The following is a 13,410-nucleotide window of genomic DNA, read 5'->3' on the forward strand; positions in this document are numbered from 1 at the left end:
TATATATANATATATATATATATATATATATATTTATATATTTTAATTTCATTAGACAATAAATTCTAAAATTTTAAATATTTTTTTATCTTAAAATTACTAAAAATACTTAATTTTATTTGAATAATCATTTTGTCATTAATGCTAGTAAATTATAATTTAGTTAAAAAGAAAAGAAAATTATTTTAATTAAAATTTTATTTCTTTACTTAGAATAAATACTGATAAAAACGATATAATATTTGATGATTTTTAGCTTATATAAAATTCTTTAAAAGAGCCAATGCTTTATTATTTTAATTTATAAAAATAAAAAAACCTTCAAGGATATTAGAAATTTAAAATATACAATAGATTATAATATAAATATAAAAATATGATCAAAATTGATAAAAATTTGTTTTAAAACTTTAATTTTAAAAAGTATATTTATATTTATATTATATATTAAAAAAATAATATTAAAAACTAATTTTTAATTATGTAAAATTAATATTTCTCATTACCAACTTTAATAGCACCCAATTAATGAAGACAATATACCAAAAAATTATATATAACCATTTGTTATTTTTTCAGGACTTATATACCCTAATACTACCTTTTTTATTAATTTCTATTTAATTTTTTTTATTATATTTTACTGGAATATCAAATATACTTCTTGTTGTATCAATTAAGTTTTATTTAATTTTTTCTTGAATATTTATTTGTATTTCTTATTCAATCTATTTTTTAAAAAAGCAAAATTAATATATATTCATAAACATTTTCTATTTGTAAATTTTACATAATAGTAATTGATTTTTAAATACATATATTCTAAAGCATTCATTATAAAACCAATAATAATTTATGTTAGCCAGCAATAATTGGAATATTTACTTGCAAAGTTTATTATTTTTTATTATGAAAAATTTATATCTATTATATAATTTTTAAATTATTTTATCATATTATTTATATTTTTATATGAATATATTTTATATAATAATCTAATAATATACCTTATATAAATATAGAATGTGGTCCATTATATACCCAAAAAATGAAAATATATTTTAGATTATTTATAAATTAGCCATGTTTTTTTAAAATTTATATTCGTTATATTAATTATACTATTACATATTTTAAAGCTCTTAAAGTAATTTAAATGTGTTTTAGGTAATTTCGATTATTTTTCCAAATCTAAAAATCTTTAATTTTAAAATATGTTAAATTATTAATTATTTCTTTAAATATTTTTTTAAATACTTTTCTTGTTATAGACATTTATGATGAAAGTTTATCTAATTTTTATTTAATTTAAATTATTCCAGTTTTATTTTTATTATTTAAAAGTTAATGATTTTTAATTAACTGTGAAATATAACCTAATCCATATTATGTTAATCTACAGGCCTAATTATTAAAATTATTTTAAAATTAAAAAAAATTAATTTAAACTTTGTCTCTGCTTGATGTTTTGTTAAGAAATAAAATTAATTATTTTAAAACTTTTTATGGATTTTAGGTCATTTATATATTAAATTTTTTAATATAAATGTTTTCAATATTATATAATATTATATTAAAAATAATTAATATTATTATAATTTTTTTATATTGTTTTTTTGATTTTTAACTTGAATTTTATATTAATTTAATGAATGATTTTTATAGTTGAATTCTTAATTAATAATAAGAAATATAAAAAATATATTATTAAAATAGAAAAAAAAAATATAATTAGTTTTAATTATAATCTTCTTTAGATTGAAAATAATAATTAAATATCATAAATAAAATATATTTTTATATTAAGATATAAAAAAACAATATAATTAAAAAAATTAATTCTTTAATACTTTTAATTTATTTATAAAAGAAAAAAAAAATTATAATATTTTTATTATAAATATTAAATAAAATATTTTATATTTGTAAATATGATTTTTTGTTATAAATATTATTTAAAAAAAAGTATTGTAATTTGAATATTTATAATATAATAATAATATAAATATATAAAATAAAAATAAATATTAATTATATATGTAAATCAATTTTAAAAAAATAAATAACTTAATAAAAATTATTATTATTAGAAATTCTTATTAAAAGAAAAAAATTTAATATTAAAAAAAATAAACATTAATATATACAAATATAAAATATGTTCTAAATAAATTACAATGCAAAAAGGTCTAATATATAAATTCATATAAATATATATATAAATAAATATATATATATATATATTATTATATTTATATATTTACATTTTTAAATATTTTATTTATAATTTTTTAAATAAGTTAAGATTTTAAAAACAATAAGTCTCGTGAAACAGTAAATTAAAAATTTGTTATTAATTTAAATTAAAATATAAAATAGGTTTAAAGAAGTGTTTTATTAAATAGCTAAGTTATCGGAAGTAAAATAGCAAAGTTGTAAGATACAGGAAACTTTTATGCAAAAAAAATATTATAAGAAACTTAAAGATTAGTATTTAAAAATAAATAATTAAAGAATAAAATATAAATAATAAGTTTTATAGGAGCTAATTGAAAAAGAAATAGAAGAAACAGACAAAATAATATAAGAAAAACGCAGAATAATGATAATTAAAAAAAAAAATTAAAATAATAGTGACCCTTATGTTTTATAAAAAAGAATTAAATCAATGGTTATGAAATTAGATTATTTAAAGAAAAAGTATAACGAATCTTTAGCTACAAATAATAATATAAAAGAGCATATAAATAATTTAAGAAGAGAAAAAAATATATTTAATAATATTCATTCGGAATTAAAGATAGAATTAAATTTTAAAAAAGAGTAGTTAAAATAAGTTCTTTTAGAATCAAATATTGCTAAATAGGAAATCGAGAAAGGTAAAGAAAAACTTGAAAAATGCAAATAGGAATCTGAATTTGAAAAGAAAAATTATCAAAAAGAATTTTAAAATGTCTATTAACTTTAAGATATAAAATCTAAAGATAAGCTTTTTTTTGAAAAGACGATTATTAATAATAATAATTGGGATGAAATTTAATAACCAAATTCAACAGTAAAACTAAATAATTTTTTTTTAAAAATAATTATTTTAAACAAAAAAATTATATTTTTAGCTAAATAGTCAAACAGAAATTAATAATAAATCTCGAAAAACAAGTCCTGAAATTAAAAAGAAAGAAAAAATAAAACTATTTAAAAAGATAATTTACAATAATTAAAACAAGAGGTTTCATAATATGAGGATATTTTCAATAAATTAATGGAAGAAACAGGAACATAGGATATGAATGAAATTGTGAAAATATTCGTAGACTATGAGAGTGAGAATTATTCTTTATTTAAATATATTAATAAGTTAAGAGAAGAATTTGACTAATTAAGCAATTAAAAAAAACAACTAATAGAATAAATTGAAACTTATAAAAAATAACCTGAATAATGTAGAGAAGAACCAAAAACTAAAAAATTCATTTAATTAAAAACTGAAATGGAAAATATTTAACAAAAAAATAAAAATATTTATAATAATAATAAGATTTAAAATCTTAAATTAATGTAATAAAAGATGCGATTCCTTAAATGTTTTAATAAATAGATTGTGGTTAAAAAAAATATACTAAAGAAATTCCTAAAACAAGTGTAAGATTTTAAAATTTATATATTATTTATAATTGGTTTAATTAATAAATAATAAATTGTATATTTAGGAAGGAAATCTATAAGAAATTGAAGATAGTAATATGCTAAATTATTTAGCATCTATTGAAAGTAGAACTAATGACTTACTTTAATTATATAATGAAGTATATTAGTAAAGAAATCCAGATGATGCTAATTAAAAATTAATAGAAGAAAAAAAAATATCAAGTGCTAAAATAAAAAGCATTAAAGAAAATAATGAATTAGAATCAGCATGTAAATATAAAAATTTTAAATAAATTAATTTATTATTATAATTTTAAATAATAAAAAAAAAAGTAAAACCATTAAATGAAGAATTTAAAAATATAAATGACAAGTTAAAAGATGATAAAAGAATAAAAGAGCACTTTACTTTTAATGAATTTCATAAAGATAAAAAATTTATGGATGTAAAAGAATTTCAGGCTAATGCAAGAGAAATTAAAGTATAAATATTAATATTTAATATATATAATATAAAAAAAAATAGGATTAAATAAAAAATGCAATTAAAATAAAATAATAAAAAAAACAATATACTCAATAATAATAATAATAATAAAATTGATATATAAATATATATATTAATAAATTTATATATAATATATAATATATATTTTTATATAATATATTTATATTTTTTATTATTTATATTATGATACAAATATGTTTTTTTTTATATTTTAAATATTAATTTTTAAAAATATTCGCATTTTTGTTTATTTTATTTTATTTTATTTTATTTTATTTTATTTTAATTTATTTTTTAAAATGTTTTTATATTCTTTATTATATCTAATAATCTATTTAATATAACTATTTTTAATAATATTAAAATATAAATTATCAATATCATAATTTATTTACCATTTTATCTCGTATTTAAATTTTAGTTAATCATATCATTAAAAATTAAATTACATTAATATTTAAATTACTTTTAGAAATTCTAAACAAATTTTTTATAACTTTTAATTTAATTATTACAGAATACAATTTATTTTTTAATGCAAATTTTCTTAAAAAGTTCTATAATAAATATTTTAGCTTTAAAATTATAACAATAAATTAAAATATAATAATTTTAAAATATAAAATGATATAAATATTCATTATATTTTATTTTAACTTGTCTATTATAAGATTCATAGTTTGTTTTAAAATATTTTAAATTAAATATGTAATTAATTAATATATATTAAATATATATATATGAATTTGTAGTTTTTCTTTAATTTATTTTTAAATCAAGAGAATTAATATAAGATAATAATATAATATTTAAAATAATATCTCGAATTTTATTAAAAATAGAATAAAATACGTTCATTAATGATTTTTTATATATAAACATTTAGTTTAAAATAATGTATTATAATTTTTTTTAAAGTTTTCTATTTTTTAGATTTTCTTCTTTTTTAATTCTTATATTTATTACAAAATTGATAATAATAGAAACAAAATTCAAAAATTCAAAAAATTATTAAAAATGAAAACATTAAGAAATTAAAAAAAAAATTCTTATATAAAACATCATGGTTTTTTTTAAAAAATTATATAAATAAAAAATGTCATTCTACTTTAAGTCTTAAAGCTAATGCTCTAATAAAAGTATAAACTCCTTTAAAAAATTTATTTGAGTTAGGTTAATTTAAATACTTTTTCAAAATTTAATTGTCATCTTCTATAGCTTATTTTAAGTTCTCATTAATTGCGTATTTAACTCTTAAATAGTTTCCATAAAAAACAATTAAAATAATATTTCCATATCCAAAAGGGAAAAGTATTCCTTCTAAAATCAATTAAAGAACTTCAATATTATTTTTAAACACAATAATATTTTATCTTTTATTTCTTATACCATTGATTGTTTTTCTCATTACTTTATATATTTTACCTTATATTTAATAAAAAAATTCTGCAATTCCAATAGAAAAATGTAGCATTAAAACAGAATAGTATAGACTTCTTTTTTTTCCATAAAACTAAAATGATAACATGTAAAAAAGATTTTAAAAATATTCACTTGCTAATAGTTTTGCAAAAAATACTTTTCCTAATTTTTCTTATCTTAATTATCTTTAAATAACAAGCAAACAAACAATCAAAGCAATTAAATCACAGTATTTTTCATTAAAAAAATGTATTATTATATATGAAATTTTAAATATATTTTCTATTGTATACACTATTATTTTTAGGCTTATTTTGTTTTAATAAATACTTCTCTACATTATATTTTTATATATTATTATATGTTATATATGCAAATATTTAATATTTATGTATAATTATTTTTATAATTAAAAATTAAACAAAATAAATAAAAAAATATTAATATATATATTAATTAAAAAAAAAGATTTAATATTTAATTTAATTTAATTGAATTTAAATTAAATTAAATTAAATATTAAATATATATAAATATATATATATATATATACAAATTATTATTTTAATATCTATAACAATTTTAATAAATATTTATATTAAATAAAGAAAATACAAAATTAATAATTTATTTTGTTTCTAATAAAATATATATTATTATTATTATTATAATTATTATTAATTAATTCTTCAAAATAATTAATATAATTTTAAATTATATTTATATATATATATATATATTTTATATTTTAATATTATTATATATTTAAATTTATTTCAATTATTTTAAAATATAATTTATTTTTAAATTTAATATTATGTATCTTTTAAATTTCTTTAATTTTATATTTTATATATTTTTTTTTAATTAAAAGATTTATATTTTTTTCTTATTTTAAAAGATAAAACTTCTAAAAAAATATAAATTTTATTTTTTTAATATATTAATAAACTATTCATAATATATAATAAATTATTTATATTATAAATAAAAAAAATTATTTAATTAAAATAAAAAAACAAATATATTAAAATATTAAATATTTATTTAAAATAAAGAAAATATTCAAATATTTTACAATAATTATATTATATAATTAAAAAATTTATATTTTAATATTATTAATTTTATTTTTTTTACAAATAATAAATATTATAAAAAATTAATTATATTAATACAATAAAATTTGTTTAAAGATAATTATTTTATTAATATTTATATATTATATTTAAAAATTTTTATTTTATTTATAATTTGAAATTATTTTTCTAAATATTAAAATTTTTTGTATTATATTGTTTAACAATTAATAAAGTTTGTATAATTTTATTTAACTTTTTATTTTTTCTAAATAGTATTATTATTATAGTGCGAATAAATATTAAATTGTATAAATGTTTTTTAATTTAATACATGTTTCAATAATATTATTATTCTAAATTTTACTTGAAAATCAAAATTTGTAAATTTATAATATTTTATTTTTTTTAAAATAAAACTAAAAATATAATAAAAAAAATTAATATTAAAGCATTTAATAATTTTAATACAAATTTTTATTTTCATTAAGTTAAAAAAAAAAATTTGCTAAATCTATTTTATATATAAAAAATATAAAGTAAATCCTTTTATTTTGATAAATTATACATAGAAAGACGAAAGTCTATCGTATAAAATGATAAGATGGCGAGACTCAAAGAAGAAGTTTTTTGGAAGACGAGTGTTACTATAGTAGGCCGGCCACTTGAGGAATATGTATGTCCTTGATCAATAACTAAACCTAGTGTCTATTAATAATACCCGGCTCATCCATTAAAGCAACGAAAATTCTGGAAGTATTCTTGCTCTACTACTACTTGAGATGAAATAAAAAAATATATTTTGTGTTTTTATTTTTTTCTTTCCCTATATTCTTATTAGAATACTTATTAACATATTTTATTTTTATTATATTATTTTCTTTTTTTTAATATGTATTATGTGTCTTATTAATCATATTACGATTAAAATTAGATGCAGTAGTCTGTTTCAATTTTACGTGATCTCATTTAAACGCATATATATTCAATAAGTTATTTATAAAAACTTATTAAAAGAAAGCATTTTGTTATAATTATCTTTATTTGCTTTTGAATTTCTTTTTCTTTGATTAGATATTACTAATTTTCATATTTTTCATTCTAATTTATTGTTTGTAAGAAAATTAATTACAAAAACCATATTAATTCAATAAATCTAAATTAATCATTAAAATTATTAATGTTATTATTTAAATTGTCTAATTTAACAGACTAATTATTTTGTATATATTTATTTTATTATACTGATTAAATAAAATAAAATACTTTTAATATCCTTCATATTAAAAAATGGGATGCTCTTATTAATTTGACAATAATTTTTTTATATAATCTCATTTTAATGTAGAAGTGAATTTTTTTTTGAGATTTCCATATTTTTTATTTTAATTTTGATTACTATAAATAAAAAAACTATATTCATTTATATTATGAAGGTAATTATATATTAAAAATATTTTATATAAATTAAAAATAATTTTATTTTTATTTTTTATTATGTAATATAAAAATATGAAAAAAATTATATTATTTTATTGTAAACAATAATAATATATAAATATTTTTCCATTAAGTAACATATAGTATAAATTGAATTTTATTTATAAAATAAAAAAATATATATATATTAATTGAACTAAAATATTAAATTCTATTTTTAAATTTTATAAATTTTTATAAATTTATAAGCTAAAATATTAAATTTATATACTTTTAACAATTTTTTGTTTTATATCTAAGCTATACAAAAAATATAATATATAAATAATTAAAAATATAAAAAATATAATATATTTTAATAAAAATGAATTAAAATGATTCTATTATTGAGGAATAAGAATTTAATTATTTAATAGGCTAAGCTACTAATGAATATCTTAATAGTGCTAATATAAATAACTTTTTATAACAATAATAAAGTAGCTAAAAAATTTATAATTAATTTGAATAAAAAAAATACTTTAATAAAATTATAACAATATTAATATATATATTTCTAATTATAACAATAATAACTTAATTAACTTAAATACACGAAATAAATAAATTATAATGTAAATCTAATATACTAGAAGAAAAATTAAAAGAAACAATAATAATATATAATAAATATAAATGAAAAATCAAAATTATTATAAATATTCAAATATAAATATTAAAATTATATGTATTTATTAATTTAGAAAAATTAAAAAAATTTATAATATAATATGTAAATTTTAAATATAAAGATAAATATATATATATATATATATATATATATATATATATATATTATTTTTTAATTTATATAAAATATATATTAAAATTTAAATAAAAATTTATATTTATATTTATATTTATACTATAAAATAATTTTATTAATATATATTATTATTTTTTATTTACAAATAAATAAATATAATGAATACAAATTATAGATAAAGCTTTTCAATTAAATTATAAATAAATGTTTTTTAATCCGAAGATCCTAAATATATAAATGATATATCTTTAATTTATTTAAACTAAACAGAATTAAATTAATTAAAAGAAAATACTAAAAAATAAAATTTAGGAAATATATTAATCATGGCAATTTGTAGGAATAAAATAAGTGAATTTTACGGATTTAAAAATAATTTAATATTTCAAAAAAATGACTAAGAGATTCTTTTAGAAACTATAATACATGAAAGTAGATAACTTGTATGTAAATTCTTTCGTTTGCATAATTTTTTATTTTCTTTTATTGGATTATAAAATGGTATAATTTTTATCCATAATCCCATTAAACAATGTACATTTGCTTAAATTTAAAATTAAGATATAGTTGTAGATTTTATTTTATTTGATAAATATTGTATACCAGCTGGGGATGGTAAAAAGCTAAATGTTTGGGATTTAGAAAAACAATAAATTATATATTTTACTAAATAAATGTAAATTTTCGGTAGTTATAATTGTATAGAAATAATAGAAAGGAACAAAAACGAAACTTTTATTGCCTGTGGGAATAAAATATAATAATTATAAATATGGGTTTTTTAAGAAAAAAATGAATCAAAATTAAAGTTACTTCATAAAATCTAAACTACTATTTTATGGATTTTAACTACAGATGTATTAAAATATGAATTTGAAAATGAAAAAAAGTTCAAAAGTTTAATTCTTGCTTGCGGAGGTAGTTTTTCTAATTACTAAAATATTTATGGGATTAATATTATCAATTGGAAAACTAAATAATTATTAAGAGTTATTAATGATTGTGCACATTCAAAATGGATAAATTCTATTAAATTTTTTAATGATTAAACTGGCGATTTTATTACAGGCAGTGCAGATAAAAATACTACTATTTATAATGCTTTTACTGGAAAAATTGTTAAAAGATTTCATAACTCAGATATTGTTGTTATGCATGGTTTAAGGTCATTCGAATTTGATAAAAATTAAAAAGAAAATTTGGAAATTTAGACTAATTTGGCTTTTATGTTAGGCACTTAAACATAAGATTAATAAAATGTTATTAGATTTTATTTGTGATTATATAAGCTTTTTAATTTAAATTAATTTTTTTTTTATGTTCATGTAAACATTATAGGTATTTTTTTATTTAAATTAATTGTTATATTTGTTGTTTTTATACTATTTTATATATTTTAATCTAAACTTTTATTATAAATATTTGATTTTCTTTATTATATATCATCTAATGATTAAATTAGATTTCTAGATTTTTTTTTTTATGATTACTTTTGTATATTTTTATAAATTTATATATTTAAAAATTTATGAATTTTTTTTTTTTTTTTTACATAACTCATATTTTTTATATCATACAAATAAATTTTTTTACTTTTCTTAATATTATATATAGCAATTTTTTTATATAAAATTTCTTAAAAATGACATAAATTTAAATATTTGTCATTATTGAATAACATTTCATTAAGAATTTCCTTTAAAACAAAAGAATAGTTAATATTTTAAAACTAATCGTAAATATTATCAAATAATAAGCTCAAGGTTGAGCATTAAATTAGGATTAAAGAATTTAATAAAATTCATTTTTTTTAGATATTTATTATATCTTTTAATTTATTTAATTACATATAATGTCATAATCAATTATTTTTATAATTCCATTTTTAGATAATTATATGTTTTCTATTTCTATAAATTCATATTATATTTTTTTTTCAGTTAGTAATGCATATACAATAATTAAAGTTGTCAATATATACCATAATTATTGTTCTGTAAATTTGATGTTAAGTTTTTACCTATTTTATAATTCTTCTTTTAAATTATAAATATAATATTCGTAAAAAAACTCTCCATGTATTTATTATGTTTAAGTATAAATTTTATACTTAAAAATCATATCACAGAAATTAAATTAGGTTTTCATTTAAAAAATTTATTCTTTAATTATATTATAAAATGTTTTGGAAACTTTAATAATTTTTTGATTAAAATATTTTTTTTCGCAAATATATCGTTCTTTATCTTTATATAATTTTATAAATCCTAATTTTTTATCATGCAATTCATAAAAAGAATTAGAAATATTATGAATTAAAAATGGAATTAGGCTTATTAAATTACTATTACACATTATAATGTTTATTATTTAAAATATAATATATTAATTTTTATAAATTTTATTTTATAAAATATAATTGGAATATTATTTTGATTTATATATTTAATTTAAGATAAAAATTAAACTAAAAATAAATTTATAATCTTATGAAAATATAAAAAAATATATATATACATATATATATATATATATATATATATATATATAATAATTTTAATAATAATATTATTTATATTTTTTATTTTTATTTTTATTTATTTTTAATTTATTTAATCATACTTTTACTTTAATTTATATAAAAATTATAAAAAGCATAAAATATTTTTTTTTTAGATTATTAATAAAATTTATACTTTTTTTATTTATTTATTTTAATATTCTTTTTAAAGTAAATATTAAACATTAAATTAAATAACTAGTAGAGTAGTTATTTGCAGATAAGAACTTAAAAACTAATTTAATATTGTTAAAAGAAGTTTAAAATATGACTAAGTTATATTATTTACATATATTTATATTTAAAAGTATCTTTGTAAAGAGATTTCATTCATTATAAATAGTTTTACAATAAAAAAGATTTAGTAATTAGGAGTATCAGATATAGAATAAATTCCATAAGCAATATAAAACTCTAAATTTTTAAAATTAAATGAATAAAAAGATAAATTACATAAAATAATTCCATATATATTTAAAAAAAAATAAAACAGACTATAATAACTTATAGAAGAATATGAAAATTTTGAATCTTTGGTTTTTAAAATGATATGTGAATAAGATTGCTATGCAAATTAAAAAAATATATCAGAAGCTCTTTTAAAATAATAAAAAATACACGCATCTTACGTTTATTTTTAGAAAAATGAAGAATATTTTATTATAAATAAAAAATATACAAATCAAATAATTATAGATAGAGTATTAATATTTTATTTTTTTTCAATAAAATAAAAATAAATAAAAGACTATATCTATAGGAATTTAATTAGGAGAAAATAAAATTAAAATAAAGTAAATTTTAAATTAATAAGAATTAAATTAGTTTTGGGAAAAACATGAAATTAATTTTAAATAAATTTTATCTTAAAAAAGTAATTTATTTTTTCTTTTTTTAAATTTTATATTTTTTTTTATTTTTTTTTCTGTCAAATAGAAAAGGAAATAAATTGTCTATAAAATTAAAAAAATAAAGAAGTATATAAACATAATATTGATTTTGCAGGAGAAAAATTTAATGATATTCTATAAACAAAAACATTTTCAAGAATTTATATAAATACTCATTAAAATTAGTAAAAAATTAATTAACCATATCATAATTATGTATAATAAATAAGTTAATTCAATAAATTTATTTTAAAAAATAAATAAGCTTATGTAACTATTAAATTATCATGATAAAAAAAAATAAAAACTAGAAAATTTAGATCATTTTATTATTGATTATCATTTTGAACATAAGGATATGAAATGCTTTTATATAATAAGAAATAATCAAAAAAAAGAAGATTTTTCTTTTTTGAAATGTATTTATAATTTAGAAAATAAATTATGTGAAAATTAATATAAAATATATATACGAATAAAAAAAAATATTATATAATATATATATATATATATATATATATATTTATATATATATATATATTCTCTGTATATATGTATTAAAGCATAAAAATAATAATTTTTCATCAATAATATATAATAATATATGTAATTTTATTTTTTTTACATCGTTCGATTAGCATTAATCCAGTTTTATAAAAAACACTAACAAATAAGAATTTAATTAAAAATAATTAGAATTATAATATAGTAATAAACTTAAAAGAAAAAAAATCTTGAATTTCTAAACAAAGAAGATAGAAAATAATCTAACATCCGAAAATTCATCTAATAAATACATAATAAATAATAAAACTTACATTGATTAAAAAAATATAAGATTATAATATAATTTTAAATTATATTATTAATAATGTTTATTTTATAATTATTTATATTCTTTTTTTTTACATTAGTTTCTAAATAAACAAATAAAACTTTACCCCAATAAGTTTTAAAATAGTTTAAAAAATAGAAAAAAAAACTATTATTGAGTAAATCGAAAATTGCCTTAACAACTTAGAAATTTTAAAAAAAAAATAGAAAATAAATTAGAAAAA

At 13.1% G+C, this 13,410-nt stretch overlaps 2 protein-coding genes across 2 annotated transcripts, besides 37 other annotated features; both read left to right on the forward strand. All coding sequences in view use genetic code 6, as the record gives it.

Moving 5' to 3' along the window:
- Nucleotides 1–41: a microsatellite.
- A 920-nt stretch (nt 42–961) lies between these two features.
- Nucleotides 962–993: a microsatellite.
- Nucleotides 994–1,984: 991 nt separating this feature from the next.
- Nucleotides 1,985–2,038: a microsatellite.
- Nucleotides 1,989–2,032: a microsatellite.
- Nucleotides 2,038–3,846, forward strand: IMG5_103230 (hypothetical protein; the record flags this gene model as incomplete). Its single annotated transcript, XM_004035160.1, has 4 exons — nt 2,038–2,490; nt 2,543–3,123; nt 3,599–3,642; nt 3,711–3,846. Coding segments are annotated over 4 exons (1,080 nt in total). The 3' UTR covers nt 3,713–3,846.
- Nucleotides 2,098–2,143: a microsatellite.
- Nucleotides 2,193–2,243: a microsatellite.
- Nucleotides 2,193–2,244: a microsatellite.
- Nucleotides 2,193–2,260: a microsatellite.
- Nucleotides 2,205–2,260: a microsatellite.
- A 380-nt stretch (nt 3,847–4,226) lies between the features above and the next one.
- Nucleotides 4,227–4,302: a microsatellite.
- Nucleotides 4,252–4,322: a microsatellite.
- Nucleotides 4,253–4,323: a microsatellite.
- Nucleotides 4,256–4,302: a microsatellite.
- Nucleotides 4,276–4,326: a microsatellite.
- Nucleotides 4,327–4,402: 76 nt separating this feature from the next.
- Nucleotides 4,403–4,450: a microsatellite.
- A 137-nt stretch (nt 4,451–4,587) lies between these two features.
- Nucleotides 4,588–4,622: a microsatellite.
- A 442-nt stretch (nt 4,623–5,064) lies between these two features.
- Nucleotides 5,065–5,106: a microsatellite.
- Nucleotides 5,107–5,203: 97 nt separating this feature from the next.
- On the forward strand, nt 5,204–5,551 carry IMG5_103240 (hypothetical protein; the record flags this gene model as incomplete). Its single annotated transcript, XM_004035161.1, has 1 exon — nt 5,204–5,551. The coding sequence occupies exon 1, from the start codon at nt 5,282–5,284 to the stop codon at nt 5,549–5,551; it is 270 nt and encodes an 89-aa protein (XP_004035209.1). The 5' UTR covers nt 5,204–5,281.
- Nucleotides 5,552–6,094: 543 nt separating this feature from the next.
- Nucleotides 6,095–6,130: a microsatellite.
- A 227-nt stretch (nt 6,131–6,357) lies between these two features.
- Nucleotides 6,358–6,397: a microsatellite.
- Nucleotides 6,368–6,412: a microsatellite.
- An 18-nt stretch (nt 6,413–6,430) lies between these two features.
- Nucleotides 6,431–6,481: a microsatellite.
- Nucleotides 6,482–6,514: 33 nt separating this feature from the next.
- Nucleotides 6,515–6,570: a microsatellite.
- Nucleotides 6,548–6,597: a microsatellite.
- Nucleotides 6,552–6,644: a microsatellite.
- Nucleotides 6,556–6,613: a microsatellite.
- Nucleotides 6,645–8,098: 1,454 nt separating the features above from the next.
- Nucleotides 8,099–8,140: a microsatellite.
- Nucleotides 8,141–8,310: 170 nt separating this feature from the next.
- Nucleotides 8,311–8,345: a microsatellite.
- A 53-nt stretch (nt 8,346–8,398) lies between these two features.
- Nucleotides 8,399–8,451: a microsatellite.
- A 441-nt stretch (nt 8,452–8,892) lies between these two features.
- Nucleotides 8,893–8,932: a microsatellite.
- Nucleotides 8,933–8,940: 8 nt separating this feature from the next.
- Nucleotides 8,941–8,997: a microsatellite.
- Nucleotides 8,977–9,001: a microsatellite.
- A 1,396-nt stretch (nt 9,002–10,397) lies between these two features.
- Nucleotides 10,398–10,432: a microsatellite.
- Nucleotides 10,433–11,407: 975 nt separating this feature from the next.
- Nucleotides 11,408–11,452: a microsatellite.
- Nucleotides 11,453–11,468: 16 nt separating this feature from the next.
- Nucleotides 11,469–11,517: a microsatellite.
- Nucleotides 11,471–11,507: a microsatellite.
- Nucleotides 11,478–11,516: a microsatellite.
- Nucleotides 11,518–12,837: 1,320 nt separating the features above from the next.
- Nucleotides 12,838–12,893: a microsatellite.
- Nucleotides 12,894–13,410: the final 517 nt, after the last annotated feature.

The sequence above is a fragment of the Ichthyophthirius multifiliis genome (genome assembly GCF_000220395.1).
Source record: "Ichthyophthirius multifiliis unplaced genomic scaffold scaff_1120509250859, whole genome shotgun sequence".
NCBI lineage: Eukaryota > Ciliophora > Oligohymenophorea > Hymenostomatida > Ichthyophthirius > Ichthyophthirius multifiliis.